Here is a 24,544-nt window from a genome sequence, read left to right as displayed (position 1 = left end):
CAACAATCATTCTGTTTTCAAAAATATTGTAATATCTTTCACCGACGCGGGGATAGTTGTGTTCAAAAATTGTTATCGCCAAAATCACTTTTTCTTTTAATGCCACACGTTCCAATGACCTACTCCGATAAAAAAATCGACGACATCAGCCCTGGATGAAAGCGAGAACTATCTTTTAAAAGAGGCGCGTTTGCATTCACTTTTCGAGGGTTTACGCGTTTACCTATATACGTTTGTATATCTTACGGATTAATACTTATTCGAAAAAGACTATTATTTACGTTGAGCATTTTACCGCTGTACAAACAACAACGAGACCGCATTTTCCCAAGCGAATCGCGAAAAGTTTGTTGACATTCTAACGCAATAAACTTCAACACTCGGAATACGGCACGAATTTTTTATGTCACACCGACAGCACTATATTCAGTACGATCTCGGTTAGTCACGAATTAATTGCCGGTGCGTGTTTTTTTTTCTAAACACTTGTTTCGCACTTGGATATGCTTATTTCATGGTATTCATAACCGATTTTATTTTCAGTTTCGACCGCATATACGGTCCAATTATATATATTCATACGGATATAGTGAGTAATTGGTAATAATGTATACAGCGCATGTTTTCTCCAAATCAAAACAGTGAGGGTGGCCGCTAGGTCAGTTAGAATTTTAGCAAGGTATTTGACCAATATACGCGACGTCGCTATTCCAGTGTATCGATGCTTAGCCCCCTAATTTAGCATATATTTTGCTCGAAGCTGTTTGAAACGAATCAAACCTCATTTTTATCATGCTATACGGAATTTATCGTCGAGTTACAACCGTTTCATTCCGAATTTATGCGGAAGATCGTGAACGGATCATGTCCTGAGTTATGTATGTTCTTAGGACGGGACTATTCTAATGCCTGCTTTACGGTTGTGAAGTTCGTTTTTATCTATGGTATCCTCGCTGTTTTGCGGGTCACTAGATCACGAAACGATGTCCTGAGCTATTTTCGAACGGGATTATCTTTATTGACAGGAGACTGTTGTATGGTTCATTTATATTCATATTTAATCAGTTTCATCTCCTCTGTTTTGCAGGTCGCTGGGACCGATGATGACGCAAATGAAATCAGCAACAGGCCGAGAAGCCCGGTTCGTCGCCGCGGAAGTCCTGTACGACTTCACGCCTCAAGAAGAGACGGAGATAAACGTTTTCGCCGGCGAGATGGTAGCCGTGCACGGCGAAATAAGAGGCTGGCTGTACGTGAAAAACTCGCGAAACCAAGAGGGATACATTCCGCTAAAATATTGCCGTTTACTGGATCGCCACGATACTCGAAAAGTGAACAACGTCAGCTTCGGATGTGTAGAAGATACGCGAAATAACCACAGCGCCGGTTTAGCGGATAATGTAGATGTTGGAAGTGATAAACTCATGGCAGATAACGATACAGATAGTGGCCTGGAAAGCTCGATCGCTAGTACGGACTACGACTCCGAGTCGACGGATAGCGGAGATAAAAGCGCCCGGTCGCCGGACAGCGCCTGTCGAATAAAAAGCACGTTGATGAAAGTGAATAAGTTAAATAAGAATTACACGCCGTCGCAACGGACGCAATTGCAGACCGTGCTCGAGAGAAAGATGGAAGAAATGAAATCGCAGCACCATCAACCGCGGCATCGGTTAACGGTTCCAACTACCGGTATCGTTAAAACGTTCGCGAAATCCTATCCGTGCGCGGCCGCGCCTAAACGCGAAATCACGAACGGGACCAACGATAAAACTATTCAAACCGCGCGAGAATCCCGAACGCTTCTTCCAATGAGGAGCACGCAGCATGTTTTCAACGATTCTAAAATAAATGGCGATGAAACGGGTAAAAATGTGAACGATTCTTGTTCCGGCAGATGCGGGCATGGTCACGTGTGCTCATCCGGGGTCTGTAAAGCAATAAAGTTAGCGAGGCGCGCGTCTCTGCCATCTAGCGATTCGAGCGAGGAGGACCTGCGAGAACTTCAACGACGGGTCTCGCCTCGACTGAATTGTTTCACCTCTTCCGCCGTCGGAGACAAGAACCTGTCACCGACGACGATGAAGCGATGCGGAAGCGTGGATTCGGTGCACGAATTCGTTACCGCCGCGTTCGACCGCAAGGATGTTAACCGTGTCAGTACAGCCGTTAACAGAAAGCTAAAACAATCTGTGACAACGCCTTCGTTTGTAAATGATTGCAGAAATGACCGAGTAGGTCTGGGCGACTTAACGGAACGAAAAAAGGCAAATTCATGCGTCGATCTTACGAAATTGGTATCGTCGAGAACAGCCGTACCGTCGGCAGAAGATGCGCCTCGTGAAAAATCATGGGCTTCGCAGACGGATCTGCGACGATTGAGCTCGACTCAACCCCGGCTCAAACGGCGCGCTAGTCTTCCTTCGTTGCACCGTAAACCGTCCTTCACGAACGCCAGTATCGTCGTGTCAAAGCCGGTGCAATACAACGCCGCTTCGGTCACCGCCACGACCCCGAGCTGCGCCCGTAAAAGCTTCACCTACGGTAAATGTGTTGGAATAGCCGGTCTCTCCGTCACTAATAACCGCGAACGCGATTTCGAAAATAGTCGGGCCGTTATGAATGACCACAAACAAAATATCGCACCAAATGAAAACTTAGTGAATTCTCGTGATAATATTCAGGGAAAATTGCAATCGTCAGAACAATGTTTAAAAAGGCGTACCCCATCACCGATCGGTTTGCGAAGTCCCGGCGGCGACGCCCCATTACAAATCAAAAAGTTACAATCTAGTCCGACTGTCACCGGTGTAGCAGTCAATCCGTCTATAGATGTTGATAAATATACTACGAGCCGGCAATCGATATCGATTAAAAACCATTGCACTTATCAGCAGCAAACCAGAAGCGCCACAGAAAATGGTAACGCGGTCGATACCAGCTCAACGGAACGATCGAATAACGCGGTTGAAAATGACTTAAACATCGATCAGCAGAACGACGACTCTAATCTGCCTGCTAATTCTCATAATGTCGATATCGAAAATCGCCAGTCGAATCGGTCGGTTAATATCAAAGGCATGGCCGAAGCGTTGGATCAGCAGACGCGCTGTTATTTGAATAGCGACTGCGTGGCGGGAAGATTTTCGAAACTACTTAAAAACGCGGACTTAAAATCGTACAAAAAGAAAAACTCGAACAGAAGCTCGTGGCACGAATCGAGCCTCAACATCAACGCTCCGTTGGCGAAAGCGATGCGACTGCGCATGCGTAACGTCTACTGGGAACCGGAAGTAGAAATATACCGATACGACCCGAACGAAAGCATTTCGAATTTGTTGCCACAAAAACTGACGAATCCCTGTCACGAGAGCGCCGGAACTCTTGTATAGTTCTTTTTTTCTGATTTACACTCCATTGGTTTTCAATTCGTCGTGCCTTCATAAGTGCCTTTCTAGGTGCTTCGTTATGTACTACCGAGTAAATATATACATAAATCATCAATGAATTTAGTAATATATTGTAATGCCGTACACACATGTTAGACATTTTACCTTCACCGTGTATAATTTATTCGTTCTTATGGAATTAAATTCCGAAATTTAAAATCTAGTTTTGAGATTTTTTGTTTTCCTCTTGCTTTCTCAAGTATACTGAATAATGCTTTAGTCATCTTAATTAAGCAATATTTACGTCTTGGGTCCAATCTTCGCAGTTATTTTCTTTTCCGTGAATCCATATTGCATGTTGTTGTCAATTCATCAAATGGGAGATATAGAACAATTTGGATTGATTAGAGTGATCGGTTTCATAAACCAAAACTTGATTATAGAAAGACCCGAGTATGTTTATCTTTGTAATGTGGATTTTTCTTACATTGAATTAGCCAGTCACTTTGTCTATGAAAAACCAACCATAACTTGATTCATGCAACAGACTGACACTGGAAAAAGGGGATAGTTTTGAATGGGAGATATCAAAGTTCAGCAGTTTGTTCCATGAAACATGTTTCATTGCAACCGATATGATGTTTCACTCATGTAGGCGAGATAGTACTGAACCCAACATGGGAAGCTTTGTACGAACTGTAAAAATTAGCCCAAGTGAGTTCTTTTTTTTCTAAAAATAACTAGAAACATACGAAAATCCGCATAAATGTCATAGATAAAATGCTCCATTGTGTGTATACATAACCGGAAAGAAAAGCTTAAGATTTTTATAAAGTTTCGAAATTGACTCGAACTATTGATTCCAAACATCATTATCTCAAAAAAATCATTTCTATAGATTTCCTTTTTGTGGCGTTTCTACTTCTTCTAAGACTGACACGATCTAGAAAACTGAATTCCACATTTTGTTTTAATCAATTAAAGATGCATCGTTTATTTATAACGAACTTAGCAACACAAATACTTTCCGTTATGATCGGAACGTGCGTGCACTAATACTAGCCCTGCCTTTTGAAATATCGCTTCACATTGACATTTTTTGACGGCACGACGATATTCTGAAAAAAGAGTAAAAGCATAAATATAAACATCTGGACAATGAGTACGTGCCGGCAAATATCCGAAGCAAATAGTTGCAGTCGAATAACGCAAATATGGCCATAGGACCGAGATTTTGTATTTGTGAAAATTCCAAAAAATTCTTTGATCATTTTGCTTATGTCGTCGTCGAGTAGTTTGTCACTTACTAGCACCAACTCATCGTCTACCAATTCTCTATAGATCATGTGGCTGAAACCTTTATCGCCGTTGGGGACCATATCAGTTTTCAATTTATTGTCTTCCCAACTTGCTGTAGCCTGAATATGAAAAAGAATACCATTGGAAACTACGAATCCAGGGAAACCATACCCACTTGGCAAGAGGTCTGGAAAGCCCGATAATCAGATAATTTCAAAATTTAATGCCTCCTGGTGAACATGTATAGTAATGAATCATCTTGAAACTCATAGAACATGTCATAAGCTACAATTTTTTTTACAAAAGAAGGTCACAAGACGGCCATCTTGTTTTTGATCGACCCACTTTTCTTGTGATGCCAGGGCGAACTTCGGTTTATCGGAGTTAGTCGACTATAGTCGAACTAAATGAAACGTCCGTTAGTCGGAACTATAGTCCGGAAATGGTCGACCACGGTATTGAGCACGGTCGCTGTAGTTCCGACCCATTTCCAAGATGGCCGACACTGTGAAATACGCTACGACCGAACTCTGGTGCGTTCGGTTATTAGTTCCGACCACTAGTCGACTAGCTACGAAAACCGAAATAGACCCGGGTCATGGGATACATGCCAAACCTTAAGACAAGATTCAAAACATAAAAACTTCAAAAACGTGCAAAACTGCTGATTTTGCCGAACAAAAATTTAAAAAAAGTAAGGTTAAAGTCCGGAATTGATAAACCTGTCTTTTCTCTCACATCACATTTCATGGATATCCATCAAGAATTATAGGCTATATCATGCTAAGAAATTCAAGATGGCTGCTCTGGCGGCCATATTTGATGGCCGATGACCTCCATTTTTTAATAGGGTGGACATCTCACCTTCCTATGGTGGCTGATTCGGGCCATACTAAAAAAATTTTTTGTACGGCTAGAGCAACGATAAAAAAATTTTCTCGCGCGAGAAAACCAAAATGTTTTCTTTTCTCGCACGAGAAAACCAAAATGTTTGAAATTTTTTCTATCGTTGCTCTAGCCGTACAGAAAATGTTTTTAGTTTGGCCCGAATCAGCCATCATACCTTCCCCAATCCCCATACCAAGTTTTAAAATAGATCATCAAGAATTGCAGGTTGAATCACGCTAAAGAGGTCTCAACGGGAAGAAGATCTGTGAAGCAGAATTGTGCGGTGAATTATTCAAAGAATTCTGACATAGGACACTGAGTTTTGAAAAGGTGCATTTCAATATTTTGCAAGATTCCTCTAATAGCAACTCATTCTAATTTTGATAATTCGTCGTGAATGGAAAAAACGTGGAATTGACAGTTATTTTTGCCTGCAGCACGCGTACTTAATGTCAAAGGTTGAACGAATGTCAAAAATATATTGAACGAGCTGGCGTGAAAGCTATCGATTTATTGCTGACTCGACAATAACATTCTATATTTTCGCCTTTAACCTCAGAAATTAGAATTTTCGAGAAGTCGAGACTGCATTGACTTGCATATTTCTGATAACAAACATCTTCACTGATCTGATCATGGACGTATAATATAGTTTATACGTCCATGATCTGATGCAGTTTGAATTACACAAATATGGCCATATATAAAACCCATAAAATTGAGGCAGGCTTCACCAAAAACTGGAAAGAATCTGGATTATGTACACATTTATTTGTGTTTGATTAGGTGTTATATATGAAATTGCTGAGGATACAGTTGAATGCAAAGAATTTTCTAAAATATAATTACTTTATATTTTGCTCCAATCTGTTCTGTTTCGACAGGCACACCTATGTCATATTCGTCGGTCATCGTTTTCAACGCTTTCGTTTCGATTCGGATATGGTTCCCGTTTTGTAAAATAACGCAGGCTGGTTTAAACTTTTTCGCTACGTTTAGTTTTTGGCGCTGGATAAAACTGGCGCCTGAAAGTAAATGTAGAACTGACCGAAATAAATTTAAACGCACAATGGGTCTGCCTATCAGAATAACTTATCAACGGGAAGGGTGTAGTCTATCCTAGCTAGACTACACGCTTTACAGTTTCCAGTCACCATGACCCAGTTCCACAGTTGTGAGTTAGAGGAACTGGACCCATGTGTTTCCAGTACTCGCTTGGCACACATCACTCCGGAAACAGTAAAATGGCTTTTGCATTTTCCAATACTTCTGGGTCGTAAGTCGACACGAGCTTATAAGCTCAGGTCGACTTACGTCCCAATCGTCGTAAGAACTGCGGTAGTAAACACGTAATCGCCGTTTGGTGATTCGTTTGTCACCGAGTCTAAAGGTCATGTGACGCATAACTCGTCGCTGATTGGCTACGACGATCTGATCGGGTCTTAGAAAAATGAACTTGCTCTATCCTTGCGATTCCGGCTTCTAAGCTAACCTCAGGTCGACTTACGACCCGATCACGTGACATCATTGCCGATTCGTTGGTAGCAACGTCGTAGGAACACTCAGGTGGTATACGGAAGCGATAAAGGCCTCGATTCGCCGCGATCGTAAACAAACTCATGTCGAAACGGTTCCCGATGATAAAATCGCAGGCCGTTTCGATTATATGATGGGGTTGTAGTCGACCTGAACTTAGCTTAAGTCTCATTTTTAGAAAGACTGGTACATGGATGTAAATAAACTCCACAGCTCGGCCCTCGATAATCACTTCACTTACATATGTCTAGTCTTTGAAAAAAGTAAATTAAACTTTTTATTCATCTATCTATTTATCGTATCAGACCATACAGAAAAGTTAAAAGATACACACAGGTTAGAGAAATTGCAGAAATTGAACGAAAAACCAGAATTTTACAAGTTAGACCAAATACCATTAACGCACAATCTATACAATAGAAACAACAATCCTACCAAAAAGATTTTCATTCTTATATCAAACATAAATATTCAATGATATCATGAATGATTGTTTTTTGCTAAGCCGCATTTCTGAGCAGGCAAAAAGCAAGTTAGAATCTACTTGAGGTAGTTAATAATTCCTTCGCTTGAGGAATTCCCAACGCGTACGTACCCTCAGATAAAAAATTCCAGAAATCATCGATATTTTCGCTGTTTCGATCTAGTTTCCAATTTCCAGACAAATCAATCGATGCCATTTTTGTGTATATATTTCAAGTTCTCTTGTAATACCCGGTATATATATTATGTGTGTTCACTAACGTCCCAGTTATTCAACTGTCACCCGGCTAGCAGGCAGTAGTAACCCCTCTCTGAGAGCGCTGAAATGGGTTTACATTGTACTATTGTTAAGTCTTCAGTAAACGTTACTGCATACAGTCCAGCTATGGTAATCTAGATTTAGGGAAGTGTTATTAAATGGCGGAAAAGACGCACAAAAGCCGCTTTCAATGTTTTGCGCAGACGAGGAAATTCTCAGGCGAGAAGTAGAAATAATCACAATCAACTTTGGAAATCAGGCTTCAATAAGCTATTTGCTTTTGTTATTGGCTTATGTTTCGGCGGCGTAATTTCAACAATTAGCGACCAAAGCCAGATAGTCTGCTCCCAGATCCCAACTTTCAGAATGATACTGCTCATTATGAGGATTTCATGAAATTTTCAGCCTTGATGGTAACATATATGGCTTCAATTTCAGAAGGGGTACCCACTCATCTGGGCCGTTTAAAAGATGGCCGCCATTTTGAAAAATTTAACATACATACACGCACATAGTTTGAGGTTATCTATTTCGTGAAACTGGATCCAGCAGAGCACACGACCAAATTCGAAAACCAGTGTCGACTATTGGTCGGAGCAGGGAGGTGGGAGTGACTCCCACCTCCCTGGTCGGAGCTAATAACCGAACGCACGCACCAACGTATAACATCGGCCATCTTGGAACATCAGTAAACCTCGCATAAGTCGGATCGGCGAGTCTGATGTTCGCTTATATCGGATGAATATTGATGGTCCCGATTTTTCCTTCTCTTTCTCAAAAGAAATTTATATTCCAACGTCGGATTTAATAAGGCGGAGACTCGCCTATCTCGTATCTTTCCTCGTCCCAAAATAAAATTAGTTTAAATCACTCACCGAATGTCGGAGGGTTACTGACTTTCCATTGCCGTTTGATTTGTTCCCTGTTCCTTGCTTAAAATCGACCAGACATGTCAACAGTCGATATTCTAGTTGTGGTTAGTGAATTAGAATAGAAACTTTAATCCGAAATATTTCAAGGTTTTTGAATCAATTCTCGTAGATGTTGATTTGATTTTTCCGTTCACAGAAATTATTGTCAAGTCGTAGTTTTCGGGAAAAAAGGCTGAAAATTCGAATTATTCGATGTCGGATTTTTAGATTTTAGACGGGCTACAGTCGGAGGGTCGGTTTTACTGTATGTCCGAATGACAGCGACCGTGCTCAATCGCGAAGTCGGCCATGTCCGACTAACCGAAATTCTGTTTCATTTAAGTCGCAAATAGTCGACTGAACAGACCCCGTACCAAGGGGGTTCGGGGTTAGCGAACGAAGGCCCTAAAATGTTCAAAGCGCCCTTCAAAAAGTCAGTTTAATTAGAAAGATTTGGGTAGGCCTAATGATTTTTCGAAATTTGGATACAATTTTCGTGTTTTTTTTGGAAAATGAAAAGTAATCAATTCTCAAATGATTTATTCAGGTACTTCAGGGCACTTCTTATTTAAGATAGCTGCCCTTTTTCAATAAGAAAGTGCCCCTTTTATGGTGAAAAGGTGCCCTTTTTCTTGAAACAGAACTGCCCTTCAGAAAAGCTCGGCACGGTTTGCTAACTCCGATAACCAAGTTCGTCCTGTAGGATGAAGAAAAACAACAACATGAATTCGAATATAGTTTGACTGTTTTCCACTAATTTATTGAATCTCATTCAATTGATATTTATGCAATTATAGAGAAAGCAACCTATTATCAAACATAATGTATGTTTATATATTAATATATATGTAAATATCTATATAATAAAATAAAATAATAATTCTTAATCTTCGAAAATAAGCGCTCCGACACGCAGTTGAATCTATATATATGGTTTAAAGAAAAAAAAGGGGAAAATGCAGTTCACTTGTAAATAGGGAAGATGAAAAAATGAAAAATTAATACATTTATGTAAAATACTCTCTCGACTCGTGACGTGTAAATTATCATTTAAAATATCATTTTCAACAATACGATACTAACTATATTATTTAACAATTATCCATTAACTCATCATCAATATGTATAATCGATTTCATCGTTATCATCAGTGTTCTCCGCAGGTGTTGTAAAGGGGCTGCCACACTCATGTTGATTTTAGTATCGAGTGAGGGCATGGCTTGCGTGTGAGCGCGCTTTCTAATTAGGCACGGGCCAAATTTGGAAATCGTCTCTGTTTGATCGCAGCTTATATTCACCCCCCCCCCCTGAAAATGAGCCATCTCTCCAAGAAAATCTGCTATCCCTCGTATCTTAGTAAATGACGTCTATGATGTTCTATGCAAATGATCTGTCAATGTATACGATATCACTCTCATTTCGTAATTTGACCACATGCTGCGATCGCACCGACCATTTGGTTAAACTGGCCTGAACCAAACCAGAGTCATAGGGTACATTGACGGATAAATCGTTCACTCGTGCCATCGAAATGATGCTGTGGTGAAACAAGTCATTTCTAGAACCAGTTAACATTTCACATGAAATAATTTGACCCTCATGCTAAAACTTGGCACTAGTGGACAAATCAACCAGGATAGTACCCATTTCGCACTATTGTCAATGATTGCCCCGGACCAAATTTGGTCCTGGTCAAAAACGCTCATGTGATCATGATTAAAGACTCTAGTCTATGTGATGGATAGCAGATTTAACCAAAATAAAGCTTCATCACTTTCCAAACCCTAAATCCCTTAGCAGAAGCTTTGCTTTCGGCGTCCACGATGAACCAAATGCAGCCTGTCTAAATCTAAGCATATGGAGAACACAGATTATAACTAACAGTATCACTATATCACTAACTAATGTAGTACATAATATTGTATTTCATACGAGCCTTTTATTTCATTTGGGAGCCCAAAATTATCCACGTGTTTATGAATAAACACATTCTCAAGAACCCAGTTCCGCAGTTCGAGTCAAATTTGAGACCAAATCATTTCCAAATATTCAACTCGTAGCTAGAAATCTAAGGATCTTTCGAACTCTGAAGAACTGCCCCAGTTCTGAAACATAACATATCCAGTGGCGGATCCAGGGGCCAATTTTGAAGGACTTGGCCCATCCCAAAAGGGCACTTTTATGCCAAAAAGGCATTATTAGGCCTACTCCCGCACTGAGGGGTTATTTCGAAGAATTTATCCCATCCAAAAAGGGCACTTTGATGTCTAAAATGGCAACATGCACAGGAATGCACCAATCTGCTTAGATGACAAATGTAAAAGGCACCCAAAAATTTGATGGACTTTCACTTACAAGTCTCAAAATTTCCCCTGAATCCGACCCTGATACAAAAGCTGCAAAATGATCATACTAGGATTTTATCTCAAGTACGGCCAGTATACGGCCGGTATTACAAGCGAATTCTAAGCTAACAATTGCACCTCGAACACCATAAATAACAATTAGCATATTTCATGTAGTTACGTGTTTGAATTGATCGAGTAAATTCATTCTCACACCGAGTTAATAATCATCAAAACCAACAAAACCTTAAAGCCCAGTTAAAAAGTATGGAATTCTGAAAACCGGAAGACTATTTTTAAATGTACAGGAAACAGTGTCTCTCTGTTAAATGTTTGGCACTGGAAGATTTTCTACGACTTGGGAAGAAAGTGGGATTTTTAAGCTTACAAATGAAAACGTTCAACCATGGATGTTTAAACTACAGTTTATACATCCATGGCAGGCGTGGATCGCGGATTTTTCCGGGAGGGGCTCAAACTGCTGACTAAAAACTCTAATGATAGGGGGATTATACAGCATATTGTTTGGCCAAACATAAAATGATATGGTACCGATTATGTGGTACTATCCACCCGTTTTGTCTTGAGTACATTCCTTCAACAAAACGATTAAAACATTTTTTTAGTAGCCGAGCAGGGGATTGGGTCACGACCCCTAAACCCCCGCCTCTGGATCCATGCCTGCATTGGTCAACAACGGTAATAGCATAGCTTGTTTGTAACCCCGGTGTCCGACTGACCGCTGCGCCAGGGCTTAAATGCCAGTCCTAATTATCATCATTATTTGTCATCGTTTGGACCATAAAAATACTACAACTTATACGAGTTTTCACCTTCGTAGATCTGACAGAAATATATTTCAAAGGCACTCCGACCCAATATTATTCTCTGGCTTTGAACGTCTATCTGATTTATACCGATCTGACTAATCGTATCAGGTTGTAACTACTGAACTCCGTCAGTGATTTTGCGGATGATTCGGCGTCCGTGCAGAAGCAGTTAAAATCATCTCGAATTGTCAATCTTAACTTGAATCTAAACCAGCAATGGAGAGAGACACGTATTATACTCGGGAAATGCAACGACGATATTGCCAACTTCGAATACTTATCGATAAAAATTTTAATAGCCAACAATTCTAAAATTCATTACCTTCCGAGATCTAAAAAGGCATTTCGAAACAAAACACAGGCTAGATCGACAGACAATGTCATAAAATTCTGACTTCATCGAAAAAGTTATTGCTTTCGTTTGACTAGATACCGTACTTAAAACACAAGCAAAACAAATATTCACGAAAAATTATCAATAGATATTTCGCGCTGCTCTTAGCGAGGATATAGAGGCAAATAATATCTTATCTCTGATCGACTGAACGTTATTTTCAAGTGGAACATCTGTCTCAAATGCTGTCGTCTTAGCAATGAGTGAAGATCCGTTTTTCAAAGTGGCATAAGCCTATGCGCTCTAAAATCGTTGATGAGCCCAAGGCACGCGTCGGTCAACATGCCACCGCTTGCAACACAATCAGTTGCAACTGTCACAAATTGGTGATAAGGTCGACCGCAACACAGTCAACGGTTTGCTATAGATTCTCATAGTCACAAGAACGGTCTACGCTGATTGCAACTATAGGAGAGACAGTAACATCGATTTGTAGCAATGCTTCACGCGCAGTCACGTAGGTCGAAAAAGCTTTGCAATGCGATCGTCGTTGGTCGCAGAGAATCGAATTGCAACGAAGCGGTCAAGGCTGACCTACACAGCTGGCTTTAGAGAAAGTTTCCGATTAATCAATAAGCTGATTGATTGATACCCGAAATTGCTGGGGATAATTTGACAATTTGAAAGTGTATCAGTATTGCTAGAAGCAGTGTAGATGCTAGATACTAATACTTCACAACGTTTGACAGGTGGCAGCCATCTTTTAATAGCGATAAAAACCAATTACTAATAACATAAATACGATAGCGCTAAAACATGAATTACACAGATGTTCTCGCTCTGATTAAAAAAAAAGGTGTTGTTAATAGTATATAGTATATGCTACATGTATAAACAGTCCTGTTTTCATAAGTAAAACTAATTACTTTCGATTTCTCGCATTGGTTCAAAATTTTTTCGACAGTAAACTCTTTTTTTCGTACTCGGTAGGCTTCGGGGATAAGCAAACACCGCTACAAGAAATCCCACACACATGACGCTACGGCAATAACACTACGGCATAATCTGATTTTACTACCAACATGAAGGGCCAAATGAAACCGACAAATTGTTATATTCACTTAAAATTGTCATTTCTCATTTGGGTACAACGCGTTATAGTAGACACGGCTGAGGTGAACTCTTTTCGGACCGGGGCAATTTATCCGACTTAAGTTGAGAATTCCGGATCAAACACCATATTCTAAATACGGTACACTTCTGCGGGCCATGAAGGCGGTCCGTTAATAACTTAACAATATAACTGGACTAGATCGAAACAAACTGATCGAAATTAAGCGGGTTTGACCGCAGTGTACACAATTATATAAGCTGTCCACAATGACGTAGTGTAATAAAAAGAAAACGCAACGACAACTAAACGATATCAAAATCAATGTAATAATGTAATAAAAAATGTCAGAAACCAATCTCCCTCCCGCACGAGCATGTGTGCCACCAAGTGTCAGCTGTTACGTCTTTGTCGATGTGTATTTCATTCATTTGAGGCCACGTTGAGAAGAGCTTGTCTATCAACGTCGTTTCCGCATTCAAAAAAAGCACAGGGCAAAACAACAGGTTTTTTCTAAAACATTATTCAACAGTACTTCTTATAGTACTCGATATCAGACAGGGTTACACTTCGTAAATTGAACTCAAATCGCAACACGAATATTAGGATGACCTAAGTAATGTACTGACATATCCAATGATTACATAAGCTAAGCATAGCTAAGCTAAGTGTAATGGAGGATCCCGGGAATTTCTAGACCATATTTGACGGAAAAGAAGGCACCTGTATACAATGTAGTCCACGATCCATGCCTTGCGGGAGCTAATGACAAGGGTTCAGGCCCCAAGAAAATTTCGTTCCCATTCAGTGTATTCTAGTGTATTTCTGGCAGCCATTTCCCCCAACCAGAGATCTGGTGCCAGTGGGCAGATCAACAAAATTTCATGCAGAATTTCGGAAGGGCGCCAAAACATTTGACCGAAACATATACGGGAAATATGGTCTGGATCCGCACCTGATCGGAATAACTGATCGAATCAGTTGAAAGTGAGGAGAGTACCCCCCCCCCCCGTCCCCTGTTCAAAATAGATCCAGTAAAAACCCAGGCAGTTGCAGCAACTGCGCGAAGCATGTTGGTGTCAACACTTCACTTTTCTATTTCAAGTGTTCATCTCCATTGCAAAATATTCAACCTGTTGATTGAACTAGATTTTTGCTTCTACAGTCTAATCAAACAGAGAACAACACACTGTGACCGTTATATGCCGTAAAACAAATTCAAATTCTACAGGTACATAATACTACGTATAATATACGTTTAGAAATATCGCGATTCTAAATGCCTCACAATGGAAATAAATCTTCTCCGATGTTACAGAGCTGAATTTTTCTTTCGAGACAAAATACTGTCCGTAAATGCATTAGAAGGAATGGTAAGGTAAATCTTAAGGAGACAAATTCAACATTTTCAACTGAGTTGCATGATCGAGTTAATAAATGTATTCAGGGCCACTAACATTCGGAATGCAAAGAGTAACTGTTCGACAACTCCGCAATGGAACCGGCCGGATCTGACGATCAATCTGATGAACCTAACTAAATGATTTCCGCCCAAATGGAACGTATTTAACCTCTAGAGTTAGAACGAAATTCTTCAGTTAGGTGAAATAGCAACAATTGATTTTATCGAATATATGTAAATGAATTTTCTTATATGAAAAGTTATCAAGTGCTTGAAAACATGAAAATAAATGCAAAACGAAGTACACACGTTTAGGTTGCATATTTCACCACTTTTTTTCTGCCTAGTATATAGCCTACCTAGAACTTAAATTCATACGCTTTTTGTTAGAGCACAAGTTGACTGTTGCGTAAAAATTCGATGAATTCACTTGTTGTAGTTCATTGTCAGAAGAAAGGGTCTTTCTCGAGAGCTTCAACAAATCGGAAGAGACCTTCGACGACACATATGTGCGCGTATAACAACACATTTCGTACAAATTCCATTACTATCTGTAGTGTTCCGGGTCTTCAAAAATCTACTTCAAAAAACTTGTAGGTTGTTTGACAAAGGGCATACTGATATAACATAAGCTTTTCTGTGTACTTATGCGACTGATTTCAAACATAATAGAAGTGCTTACAATATATCCTGTAAAGTGGCATCCAAACTTAATTCAGGGGGATGGAGACAAGAATCCCAAATTTTGAGTATCTCGTAGTGTGCTTAAAAAGGATACAAAAATATATAACCATATACGCTTTAAGGCTTTGAAATAATGAACAAGAGCAGATTTGTTAGGTATCACATGCATTTCGAGAATTCGACGACGATACCAAAATAACGATGAGCTACGCTTTAAGTTATTTAAGCAAAAAATCTCAGAATCACCACACGGCGTCAAGAAAATATCGCTCTAAGAGTAGATGAAGAATCTCGCGCATTTACTAAACGTTTCATCATGTATCGTACTTTACACTTAGGTATGAAATGAAGGGAAGCAACTTTTCCGACGTGATTAATAAGTAAAAAGGAAATGCTTCGGAGGAGTTGACTAGGTTTCATTCCTTAAAATTTCGAGACAGCCAGGAAAGCTATACATATATATATTTATATAATATATACCATACTGAGAGTACTGGATAAAATTTCTCGGTAAGTGGTCGACAAATATTGACAGATATGTGAGCAGTCTATTGAATATATGATTATATGTCTACCACCGAGCGAGGAGGAGTCTACCGTACTGTACACACGGATAAAGATTCACATCGATCTCACCTCGATCGAGGCTCGAGGCTCGCACCCACTCACAATTTGAACTTCTCTCTTTCGGGACCGGCACTGGAATGCAAGCAAGCAAATGCAAAGTTTTACTCATATTTTTTTTTTACGCAAAATTTCACGAACGACTGGAATGTCATTTCGTATTTAGTTCGAAGAACATCTACTTTTTCTATCCGACAGATATGTTCATCATCAATATAGCGATGTATTTATCAGGAAGCAATTCTATGGAGTTAAATGAAAATATAATCCGCGTCTTTATATGAAAATCTTTGTCACGTTTCTTTTCCTAATCTCTAACTAAAAACTACACAGATATTTTCCTTTTTCGCTCAAAATTTGGAATTGATTTTTCTCAGTTTCAACACAAGTGCATATTCGACGGTTCACAAGAAAGCCGGAGAATTTACAAACTGATAAACGCAGTAAATATTTTTGGCACATCGATAGCTCGGAACCCATTTCCTAAAAAAGAAGTAATTGCGGTTTAAAATTCCTATATATCACATTCTACAATAGAGCGTGTGGATTCTTTCGAATTTCCATTTTGTTTTCATGCAGTTCGGGAAAAATTTCCAAAAAAGTCCGACTGGCGAATTACACTATTTTCTACGGTACATATATAAAACGCGAAGGTTTCTTAACTATATAATATTCGTACTGACCAACGAATCCAACTACACAAAATATCTCTAAAAATATCGACGACAAAAATAGTACCTTCGGAAGAATATGATTATTCGCAACTATCATATATTATATTCAAAATGTAACGAGAACCACAAAACGTAACCAATCAAACGCGAGATTATGACACACTCTTTAGCCAATAGAATCTCTTACGATTGACGAAATATATTTTTCGAAGAATTTCAGTTTTGCATTCGATAGTCGGGTTCACAAATAAATTTCATGCCATAGGGAAGTCATTTCCACAATTGTGAAATGAATTTCATTATATCTATATCAACAAGTTTGCTGCCGACTATCTCTTGTGCTTCCACCGCCATTGCCAATATATTGCTAAATAAGTAATCAAATTATGACACCAGCAAACGAGTTGAATTGATACTGAAATTGTGAACTACTTTTTATTCTGAAGTGGTCGATAAAAACAAAAATTCTAACAAGATATTTCACCGATTTGTGCAACCAAGATCAGAAGAGGCGATGCTTTGCAGTACATCAGCAAACAGCATTCTCCAATCTATTGGGTAAAGAGTATGTATCATCATTTCCGGGCGCGATCGAAAATGTCAACAATATTATCTTCAGCGTTAAACAGTCAATAGAGCATTCTATATAATATAATAATAATAATAGTAATAATAATTCAACGATTCTATAGGGCACGGAAACGACAAATAAAAGCTCGGCAGCGATTATTGTCCAATTCGAAATCAATGGCAACTACGACGAAGCTGGTGATGAAGGTTCGAAAGAAATATTTCTACGTCGATGTAAATTTTAAATAAAATGGCCGAATTGGTCTAATCCAATTCGTGCTTCGTTTACGGCCAATTCAAGATAAAGGTATGTTTGCGGGGTTTTTTTTTACATGTAGTAAATAGTTTGTTTGATTCGTCGATACCGAGGTCTCAAAATGAACGACGATTGAAGCGTTTTCTCTGAAACCCCTTTCGTTTATGATTAGATAATAATAATCAGTACAGAGTATCTTCATCAAAGTTACTCTGAACATGTAATTAGTAGTTTTATCACTCTTCGACATCATATAACAACTCCAGCTCGTGAACAAGTACTACTGTAAGATCAGCTTCTGTTTTACCGCACACAAGTATCTACTGCCCTTCGGCGTTCTCGTCGTTTTGTTTCGCGTCTTCTTCTTTCGGTTTTTCATTTTTGGGTGCGGCGGCAGCGGTGGCCGCTGGGGCTGGTTGATCGACCTTCTTGAAGACTCTCGTACAGATGCACTCGTCGTCCCCGAGAACAATTGTCTGAAAGGAAACGGTTTTACGTCGATCAAAATCATCTCGTGGTCGAAATAGAAGTACGAAAACTGCAGCTGCATGTGATGAAATTTGAGTCGAGAGCTTACGAAACCATGGATCTCACACATATGGGTTTTATTTGATTTATGTAATATTTCAGCCTTGCAATCTGGTGTTGAAATATCACGAGCCTTAAATGTATGAAATCTGATTGATGACGCACATACACAGTTTGTTTAATAGGCAACTAAAAATGACCACACACGATATAATCATTCCATTCATTCAGTGCATGCCATATTATCTGTGGAATGTGACTTTTTTACTTTGCTTGCGGCCAATACGGCCACTGATGATCAATAGCTGATCAGTCCTACCTATCCACAGCTCTTGGCATCATGCTCGACCAGTGTGGAATGGTTTGGCCCTGAGCACCAATCTCATCATTTATGAGGTCCTTTTTCCCACCTAGGGAACAACACGTTTAATCGGTTAGCGGTAATCCCCTAGGTAAAAATCCCCTCGGTAAACACCAATTCTTCAAAGTAGGTAAAAATCCCCCTCCTTCTGAACTGAACACCATAAGTATATATCGAGCATACAAACTATAGTATATACTATTTGAATTACAACAAACTACAAATTAACAGTTCATTAATACTAAATTAGTATTGTACTTAAAGTTATCGCAGTTAATGAAAGGGTTCATCACACATTTCAAATATATTAAACTAGCTTGAATCTAAAATATTTCAAATTTAAAGTTAATTATTGCTTATAATTCATGGCATCGCACAGCACAAATATACCACAAATTAACGAGAGTTCATAGTTAAAAAATATTCCAGTTCGAATTTCAAGATATTACAAATAAAAAGTTCATTATTCTTATCAATTCCAACAATTCATTTTATTCTTAGAGTGTACTTAAGAATTTATCCCAACGAAAGATTTCATTGCGCAGTTCAGACATATTTCAGATTCATTGCAAATGAATAAAATTGGAGAAACATTTTGCTTTGAAATGTTCTTGAAAATCGCCAAGTGGGGATTTTTACCTACTTAGAATATTTGGGGATTTTTACAGAGGGGATTCTTACCTACAACCTGTTTAATCTCATACCCCATGAACTTTTACCCATTGTACAGGAATCAGTATAGCGCATAAGAAAATGTCCAGCTCATAGAAATTGATCCAAATTGTGAATGAACCAAGCGAAAAAAGATCTTTCCATTAAACGTAATCTTATAATTCATTATGTTCAAATCACGTCGTTCAAAGAGAAAAGGAAAGAATTTTTAACTACGTTCCAAAAATCTTTGACTACCGGTAGTCTTGTCTTTTTTGTTGAAAGAAACGATGACAGGTCAACCATATCAAGTAATTCTTTATCACAACATTATTTGACCTAAACATCAGTGGGCCTATCAATTCTACAGAACATTCCGTGAATAATACCAAAATAGAACATGCACGAATCTAGACAAAGTCTGATTTTTTACTACATGAACAGTCAAGCCCATTCTAGTTAGATTTTTAAGCCAAATTTCTGCAGAAGCCATATCAAATGTTTTGGACCATTTTACTATTTTACCTTGAGCCAGGACCCTAAACAAAGGCATAGGGCCTATCTGCAATGCTGAAGTCTTCTGAATGTAGGCTATTTTTCATAAAGCACGAATGATTCCCTTTTTTAGAAAGATTTCGATGAAAAAGAAAATATTCTCACCATGACTAGTTCACCATCTTTGATTTCACGCGCTACTTTCTGTTTTCGCAATTTACTTTCAGCGTCTTTTGGTTCTTGCGTAATAACCAGTTTACCATCAGTCAATTCAGCCTTGGCCTAAAAAAAAGATGGTACCAGTACATTTACGTCGAGACTGAGTATTTGTTTGTTCACGAGTACCGGAGTATACAAAATTAAAATTATATCAAGACTCTCAAAAGGTGTTCTATTTACAACTCCCTCAACCCTGCACTAGGTGCAACTCAGGGTACTACATTAATATCATTGAGAGGATTGAAAGTTGATGTCCCAATCACTGGAGACCTCAAAATGAAGTTGACCCACAAAGCCAGGGCTTAAATCTATAAACCCTGGATTACTGAGATTCATCCAATCTAAAGAATTAAGAGCCTCCATTCTATTAACAATTACCGGTAGGCAGTAAAAATAATTACTGCATAATGATGGCTAGGTATTTGCCTAATGAAAAGCACCTCAATGCAATAACTAATTTGCATAATTCATGCAAATAACCACATAAAATATACTGTGTAATATTTATACCGTAGCTCCAAAGATAATGCTTAGGCCTATCATGTTTCATCAAAATTAGAGCTGCAGGGATACCATTTTTAAATGATAAGTGGACACCTTTGGTCTCAGTGGAGAGTTACCTAGGGGTTCAGGTAAACCATGCCCATCTGGAAACAGGGTTGGAAGTGCTCAGCAATCAGACAATTTCAATATTCAATGCCCCCTGGTGAGCACATAGGCCTACAGAAACCGATGACCTTCATACTTGGAACAATCATTAATGGAACATGCCATGAGCTACAACCTTGCAATTGAATGTGGCAACAAAATATGCATAGAACCCATATTATCTATTTCAATACTTTACGCCCCCTGGTGGTGATAACAATACACTCGGTATTCCTAGTGTAACTACGGTAGGTACCAAAGTTACATCAAGATCTATCTGCTAATAACAAAGCTTAGTAGCTGAAAGCAGAGACACAAATAGACAGGCAGACAGTAGACAAAGCCTCGTCGAAACCTAGGATCGAAAAACTCTGGTACTGTTGGGTACTAACATAGGCCTGGTAGAGGCTGATCATATCCATTTTTTTACCTTTAATTTATGGCCCTGTTCCTCGCGCTCAAATTCTTCGCCCAATTTGAAATCGACTACAGTCGTCCTAACGACACTTTTTGTTTCGATGTTGAACTTGTCGCCATCCTGTTTGATCGTCTGTACTGGTTTTGCGAAACGGGCGATCTTCATCATCTGTCGAGTCATGAAGTTTTCATCTGAAAGAGAAGAGAAAAAAGCTTGGAAAAAATTGCGAAGAATGACTGACGACAGTTAGGCTAACAACAAGCTTTCATTAAACCTGTAGGACACTGGTTTGGTATAGATCCACCATCCTCCCACGGCACACGACGGCATCGAGATTGCCACGGTGCGAACCCCTGTGACTGTCACACTAGACCGAGGGCGCAGCTATGTGCGCAACTTAGATAATGTCATTTTAAGCCAAAAAATCCTTTTTTATTTTAGCCCAGGTTTTCCCATTTATAGTTCTTCCGTGAAATTTACCTCAGCGATTATACAACAAGCAATCTGATTGGTACCACAAGTTTTCGTGCGGCAAAGCTGCGCATGTACCTGCGCACCTGGTCTACTGTGGTAGGGGTTCGTGCCGTGGCTGAGTGTAGCGATTCCATCAGGTTTGAATCCCTGCCGAGGGAGAATGAGATCTACATAGGCCTACTGTATGTGAACTTAAGACGCGTTCAAATTACCATTAGTTAAACCCGTTCAAAAGGGGTCATACCCGGAATGGACCAAATTTTGGATGGACCAAATCAGAGTGTGTATTCACACGGGTACTCCTTGAGCAACACGAGCAATAGACTAGATTTTAATACAAATAATTCCATCAGCCTGTACATTAATTTTTAGGTAATATAGAAATCATATGATATCCGAAACTCGCCAAATTGCAACGGGCCAAATTTAGACCAGTCTAAAATTTGGATTTTTGGAGTTTGATGTATGGAAAGTAACGATAGCTATCAATTAAGTACCAGTATATAGATTAGCCTACAAAAAAATAAGGCAATGCCAGGCACCAGATGGAGCAAATTAGGCTATACATCAGCTGGCTATGCGTGAGCTTATTTAGGCCTATACACAAGCACAAAATTTTTGAAGAACATTTTTAGCTTTTCTCGTAAATGCACACCAATCAATACCAGTATGTATATTAGATCCACAACCATATTGAAGATTAATTACTAAAACTAGGGCCCAGTTTTATCGACTGGTATTAACTTTAAAGCCCAGGGGCTAACTCAATTGAAAATGAATCGAGTTTAATTAAAGTACATACCAGTCTTTAAAACTGGCCCCTAAGGGTTTAGGGATACCATGCCCACTTGGAGAAATGCTCAACAATCTAGCACACCATCAGGCCGATAATGACCTTTTTCGGCACGAAAAAAGTTAAAAGGCAGCCATCATTTGTCCGATTTACCCATTTTTTCTTAAATGCTGATAGGCTCTGGGGGATACAGGAAGGATCACGATAATTGAATCGAAGCGTCTTCAAAATATTCCTTGAAAATTTCAAAAACCTGTAACAAGTGCTGATTTGGACGAAAAAACCCAAAAACTTCCACAAATAACTTGATTCCGTCTACAGATGACAAAATGTGAACGCAATAAATAAAGTGTCTTCAAAACATGAACATCAGCTTGGTCAACATCAGCTTGTTGATAGAATAAAACAAAACTTTTTTGGATTTTAAAGAACTTTTCCTTAAAAGACCACAAAAAGCTGTCTGTGTGGTTGGGTAGGCAGCCTAACACTAGGATCGTAAAATGATTCAGATCACTCTGGATGCAACCACTTCCCTGACTGGGTGAACCCTGGCATTGATGCCAATGTCTATTTTACAACTTGAATTGAGAGCATACCAGGTGGCCTTCGAATCCCTGTTGGGGGAGGATGGATAATTCGATGATGGGCTTGTGAAATATCCGAACGTAAAACTGTCAGTGACAGTGTCAAGGCCTAACCATGTAGTTACTGGCTATGCCATGGGGGTCATTCGTGAAATGTAAGTTTTATTATGGATCAATTACACTATAAAGAGGGAACAACAGCCTATAGAAATATCAACATACGACAATGACATCAAATAAGATTCATTCGATCATTCTTTCTTATTGTTTTCATTTTTTCGATGCCATCATCAATCATGTTTCACAATCAATGTTGTAACACTCACGTTCACCCAACAATTCCAGGAATTTATCGAAATTTTCGCTTCTATCGAGTTTCCACGATCCGCTGAAGTCCGTTGTCACTGAAGCTGCCATGGTCAAAAACGAGGGCTGAAAACTGGTACCGAAAATCGAAAATCCGAGAGTGGATGTTGTTGAGAAATCTGGAACCAGGAAGTGATAAGACAACTAGCGCCATACGTCATAGATAAAAAAAGGCAAAAAATGAAGTTCGAGTTGGTGGGTTCGAATCCCACAGTAGCCATGCTATTTTTTGGTCAGCAATAGCAATTTATCACTTAGAAATATTCTTTTATCCCAAGTCGGTCTGATCTTCCTCATTTATTAGGTTTTTATGGGATTTGGTAAAAAGAAAATAATAGGCCCCATCATCTGTCGTCCAAGGAAAATCTACACTAGATCTATCTAGAGCTCACAAGTAATCCATCAATTGAAAGTCCACGGGAAAGCATTTAAATTCAACTACCAATTAGCCAGTATAAACTAGGGGTCCAGGGACACCATGCCCACTTGGGAAGTGGTTTCAAATGCTCAACAATCTAACAATTTCAATATTCAACGTCCCCTGGTGACCATTTACAAAAACCAATGACCTTAAAACTCACCACAATCATAGAACATGTCAGCAGCTACGATTTTGTAATTGATTGTGATAACAAAATATGCCTCGTTACCAATTTAATATGGAAATACTAAGTCATTCTACTATTCAACGCCCCCTGGTGAGCATATTCAAAACCCAATGACCTCGAAACTCACCACAATCATAGAACATGTCATGAACTACAACTTTGCAATTGATCATGGTAACAAAATATGCCTAGGTACCAATATAATAAGGAAATACTAAGTCATTCTACTATTCAACGCCCCCTGGTGACCATATTCAAAACCCAATGACCTTGAGACTCACCACAATCATAGAACATGTCATGAACTACAACTTTGCAATTGATCATGGTAACAAAATATGCCTAGGTACAAATATAATAAGGAAATACTAAGTTATTCTACTATTCAACGCCCCCTGGTGACCATATAAAAAAACTTATGTCCTTAAAACTCGCAACAATCATAGATGATGTCATGAGCTACAACTTTCCAATTGATTGTGGTTACAAAATATTCATAGGTACGATAATAAAGAAATGTTAAGATATTGTATTATTCAACGCCCCTGGTGGCCATATACAAAATCCAATTACCTTGAAACTCACCACAATCATAGAACACGTTATGAGCTACAACTTTCTAATTGATTGTGGTAGCAAAATACGCTTAGGTATCAATATAATGTGGAAAAACTTTTTCCCACTTACGAATGAGTACTGGTTACACCAAGATGGCCGCCAATTGCGTCATAATTGGCTGATGAAAAATACCTGTCTCAGGTATAAAACATCCCTTTCCAAAGAACACCCATCACAAATTGTAAT

The 24,544-nt window shown here is 39.1% G+C and overlaps 2 protein-coding genes across 2 annotated transcripts; both read right to left on the bottom strand.

Annotated features, from left to right (window-relative positions):
* Positions 1-4,353: 4,353 nt before the first annotated feature.
* Positions 4,354-7,829, bottom strand: LOC141900638 (uncharacterized). The gene is made up of 4 exons (XM_074787617.1): positions 7,708-7,829; positions 6,426-6,601; positions 4,697-4,807; positions 4,354-4,507 (listed from the first exon to the last, which is right to left on the bottom strand). The coding sequence occupies exons 1-4, from the start codon at positions 7,790-7,792 to the stop codon at positions 4,448-4,450; spliced, it is 432 nt and encodes a 143-aa protein (XP_074643718.1). The 5' UTR covers positions 7,793-7,829; the 3' UTR covers positions 4,354-4,447.
* Positions 7,830-9,526: 1,697 nt separating this feature from the next.
* LOC141900637 (sodium/calcium exchanger regulatory protein 1-like) lies at positions 9,527-23,261 on the bottom strand. The gene is made up of 4 exons (XM_074787616.1): positions 23,093-23,261; positions 20,928-21,106; positions 19,796-19,912; positions 9,527-18,071 (listed from the first exon to the last, which is right to left on the bottom strand). The coding sequence occupies exons 1-4, from the start codon at positions 23,181-23,183 to the stop codon at positions 17,916-17,918; spliced, it is 543 nt and encodes a 180-aa protein (XP_074643717.1). The 5' UTR covers positions 23,184-23,261; the 3' UTR covers positions 9,527-17,915.
* Between the last annotated feature and the right edge of the window lie 1,283 nt (positions 23,262-24,544).

The sequence above is a fragment of the Tubulanus polymorphus genome, chromosome 2 (assembly GCF_964204645.1).
Source record: "Tubulanus polymorphus chromosome 2, tnTubPoly1.2, whole genome shotgun sequence".
Lineage (NCBI taxonomy): Eukaryota > Metazoa > Nemertea > Palaeonemertea > Tubulaniformes > Tubulanidae > Tubulanus > Tubulanus polymorphus.
The sequence above is the reverse complement of the archived record's forward strand: the minus strand, read 5'-3'. Positions and strand labels throughout refer to the sequence as shown.